The sequence below is a fragment of the Castor canadensis genome, chromosome 14, assembly GCF_047511655.1.
Source record: "Castor canadensis chromosome 14, mCasCan1.hap1v2, whole genome shotgun sequence".
Classification (NCBI taxonomy): domain Eukaryota; kingdom Metazoa; phylum Chordata; class Mammalia; order Rodentia; family Castoridae; genus Castor; species Castor canadensis.
Window position 1 is genome coordinate 10879438 of NC_133399.1, and position 4324 is coordinate 10883761.

General features: G+C 38.9%; 1 protein-coding gene across 1 annotated transcript; it reads right to left on the reverse strand.

Moving 5' to 3' along the window:
- Nucleotides 1-948: 948 nt before the first annotated feature.
- Nucleotides 949-1110, reverse strand: LOC141416078 (small ribosomal subunit protein eS27-like). The gene has a single exon (XM_074053238.1). It carries the CDS (start codon nt 1108-1110, stop codon nt 949-951), a length of 162 nt encoding a protein of 53 aa, XP_073909339.1.
- Nucleotides 1111-4324: the final 3214 nt, after the last annotated feature.

The following is a 4324-nucleotide window of genomic DNA, read 5'->3' on the forward strand; positions in this document are numbered from 1 at the left end:
GAGTCACTGACTTCAGACTGAAATTGTAGAAATTTATATGTCTGTTTAGCCCACAAATCTTGGTGACAATGAGTTCTTTCTAAGGATATATGCCATCTCTTTCCTTCATTTACCTGTTGAAATGTCAAAATAAAAGGTAGAAGTTTGATTTATGTGCATACTGAATTATCCTTCCTGACTCCTGTTTAGTTTTTCTTTCTGAGCAGTCTACAAGAATGCAATTACAAACATCTGATGTCTATCTCTCTTTTTAGTCACAGGGAATGCTCTCACTTCACTGAGAAGCAATTGTTTTTTTTCCCTGTGTCACTGGGTCTTAAAGTCAAGGCCTGGTGCTTCCTAGGCAGGCACTCTAATCCTTAAGCCATTACATCAAGTGGTTTTTGTGAAGATTTTTGAGATACCATTGAGCAAACTGTTTCCCCGGATTGGCTTCCAGCCCTGATCCTTGTGATGTCTGCCTTCCTGTCCAATTAAAGTGGTTTTTTTCTAGTTATCTAGTTTTGTTTTGTTAGAATTTTTTGTTGTTGTTTTGAACTCAGGTTCTCACACTTGGTATCCAGGTGTTCTCACTTCTTGAGACACTGTCCCCGTTCTTTTCTGTGATGGGATTTTTGAGATAAGGTCTCATGAACTATTTGTCCAGGTCTGGTTTTAAACTGCTCCCCTCCTGCTGTGTGACTACACACATGAGCCACCAGTGTCGTGCCTGGAAAAATTGAAGTTTTGATTCCTTTTAGTATTATGTTTGCATTTCCCCCAAGACTTTGTATTCAAGATTGTTTTCCTTTTATTTTTTTTCCAGAATCAAAATGTTACTGAAAAAGTAACAGAAAATACGGGTCATTTTTTATGCCTCACAAAATCAAATATATTTGCATTATCTTGGAGAGTCACTAAATTATAAGGCTTTCTGTGAGAAAACATAAATTCAGGAAGTTTTAAACATTAGTAGTTCTGCTTTCTCCCAGACAAGCAACCTTCCATGAGCCTGGCTTTTCCTCCTGTAGGCTGACACTGCACTGTTGAACATCCTGTACAAAGAAGCACTGTTTGCACATGGCTGAAAGCTGTGGTAATCTTGTAGCCACCTGAACATTTTACATCCATAAAATACGAATTTGGACTTTGAAATAATGATTTTTCTAAAATTTTTTCTTTTCCTCTTGCAAGGAAAGGTGTAGAAATCCCTATTCAAACGCATGTTTAGTCCTTTGGCAAGGGTAATGTGTCTTGATCACTCAGGTAACAGCCACCTCCAGGAAGCTGCATGTAGGCTAAGATTTTTTTTTTTTGTATAGAAAACAGTGAGTAGAAATTATATCTGTGTCCAGCACCTGAGGACATCCTTTACCATAATATTTCTTGGTTGCTTGAATAGCAAGAAAGTGAACCCCATCCAAGTGTCACTTTACCTGCCCTGACTTTTCATCCCAGCCTGTTTCCACTGACCCTTAAACTCCTGGTCCCACTCTCACTCTCACATGCGGGTACTCCCATCCTTAGAATAGCTACACTTCCTAGGCATACCAGGCTGAGAGTTTCTGCATGCCTTCGGCTTTGAGGCTGTCTGGGGATATGTGACATAGTGATGGAGCAGAGAGTTTTGAACTCAGGGCCTCCTGCTTGCTAGACAGCCAGTCTTTCTCCTTGAGCTATTCCACCAATCCTGTGTTAAGTTGATTTTGAGATAAGTTCTCTTGACATATTTCCTCATGATCTCCGTTCCTGTGAGGTAGGAAAAGCAGGCATGGTTCACCCAAGCCAGCAACCTGCAATATCTAAATCTTTGGCGGATCCTGCATTTTTGTCATACCAGAATTCCTTTATATAGCCAAGGTACAAGATAGAATAATTTCCCATTTCCTTAGAGACTAGGAAGTTTAGGTTTTTAGGTGTTCCATTTAGGTCTGTGATCCAAATAGACAAAATAAATTCTAGGCATGAGTAGCTGTGCATGGCTCATTTTGTTGTTGTTGTTATTTATTTTAATATGACAGGGTGACGTATCAATAAAGTTTTTTTTGTCTGTTTATTCATATGTGCATACAATATTTGGGTCATTTCTCCCCCATCCCTCACCCCCTCCCTCTTCCTCCTACCCCTTCCATTTCCCCTCCTACCCTCTCACTTCCAGGCAGAAACTGATTTGCCCTTATCTCTAATTTTGTTGAAGACAGTATAAAAAATAATAAGGACAAAGCGTTTTTGCTAGTTGAGATAAGGATAGATATACAGGCAGATTCCTTGGGTTGTTTTCATGTACATATGTGTTACATTCTAAATTGATTCTTTTTGAACTGACCTTTCATCTAGTTCCTGGTCCCCTTCACTTAGTGGCCTCTGTTGCTTTAAAGTTTCTGCATTAGTTCCTTTGCATTGAGGACATCAAATGCTATCATGTTTTTTGGGTTTCTTGCCTATCCTCATACCTCCCTTGTGTGCTCTCACCTTATCATGTGAGCAAAGTCCAGTCCCCTTGGTGTATTTGCCCTTGATCTAAAGTTCACATATGAGGGAAAACAGACGATTATGGTCTTCTGAGCCTGGCTAACCTCGCTCAGGATGATGTTCTCCAGTTCCATCCATTTACTTGCAAATGATAATATTTCATTCTTCTTCATGGCTGCATAAAATTCCATTGTGTATAAATACCACATTTTCTTAATCCATTCGTCAGTGGTGGGGCATCTTGGCTATTTCCATAACTTGGCTATTGTGAATAGTGCTGCAATAAACATGGGTGTGCAGGTGCCTCTGGAGTAACCTGTGTCACATTCCTTTGGATATATCCCCAGGAGTGGGATTGCTGGATCATATGGCAGATCTATATTTATTGCCAAGTAAGTTCAATTTTTGGAGTACCAAAGTTTTGAACTCAGTACCTCATGTTTGATAGGCAGGTGCTCGACTACTTGAGCCACTCAGCCAGCCCTACAGATCTATATTTAGATTTTTAAGAAGTCTCCAAATTTTTTTTCCAGAGTGGTTGTACTAGTTTGCATTCCCACCAGCAGTGTATGAGGGTTCCTTTTTCCCCACATCCTCTCCAACTCCTGTTGTTGGTGGTGTTTCTAATGATGGCTATTCTAAAGGGGTGAGGTGGAATCTTAGTGTAGTTTTGATTTTCATTTCCTTTATGGCTACAGATGGTGACCAGTTTTTCCTGTGTTTTTTGGCCATTTGAATTTCTTCTTTTGAGAAAGTTCTGTTCACTTGCCCATTTCTTTATTGGTTCATTAATTTTGGAAGAGTTTAGTTTTTTGAGTTCCCTATATGTTCTGGTTATCAGTCTTTTGTCTGATGTGTAGCTGGCAAATATTTTCTCCTACTCTGTGGGTGTTCTCTTCAGTTTAGAGACCATTTCTTTTGTTGAGGAGAAGCTTTTTAGTTTTATGAAGTCCCATTTGTCTATACTTTCTCTTAATTGCTGAGTTGCTGGGGTTCTATTGAGGAAGTCCTTGTCTATACCTATTGCTTCCAAAGTCTTTGCTACTCTTTCCCGTACCAACTTTAGAGTTTGGGGTCTGATATTAAGGTCCTTGATCCATGTTGAGTTGATACTAGTGCAGGGTGATAAACATGGATCTAGTTTCAGTTTTTTGCAGACTGCTAACCAGTTTTCCCAACAGCTTTTGTTGAAGAGGCTGTCTTTTCTCCATTATATATTTTTAGCACCTTTGTCAAAAATAAGGTGGGTATAGTTGTGTGGATTCATATCTGGGTCCTCTGTTCTGCTCCACAGTCTTCATGTCTATTTTTGTGCCAGTATCATGCTGTTTTTATTGCTGTTGGTTTGTAATAAGTCGAATATTGTGATACCTCCAGTATTGTTCTTTTTCCTGAGTACTGCCTTGGCTATTCACGGTCTCTTGTGTTTCCTAATAAATTTTAGGGTAGATTTTTCAATCTTTTTGATGAATATCATTGGGATTTTGATGGGAATTGCATTAAACATGTAGATTGCTTTTAGTAGTATAGCCATTTTTACTATGATGATTCTACCAATCCATGAGCATGGGAGATCTGTCCTCCTTCTGTAGTCTTCCTCAGTCGTTCTTCAGGGGTTTATAGTTGTCCTTGTAGAGGTCATTCACATCCTGTGTTAAGTTTACTCCTAGGTATTTGATGTTTTGAGGCTATTGTAAGTGGAATTGTTTTCATATATTCTTTCTCATTTTGTTTGTTATTAATGTATAGAAAAGCTAATTATTTTTTATGTTGATTTTATATCCTGCCACGTTGCTATAGCTGTTGATGGTGTCTAGTTTTTGGGTCTTTAAGGTATAGGATCATATCATCTGCAAACAGGGATATTTTGAGA

What these genes read in the sequence shown, in the direction of transcription:
- LOC141416078 (XM_074053238.1), bottom strand. Translation starts at nt 1,110, where the DNA reads ATGGATGTAAAATGTTCAGGTGGCTACAAGATTACCACAGCTTTCAGC.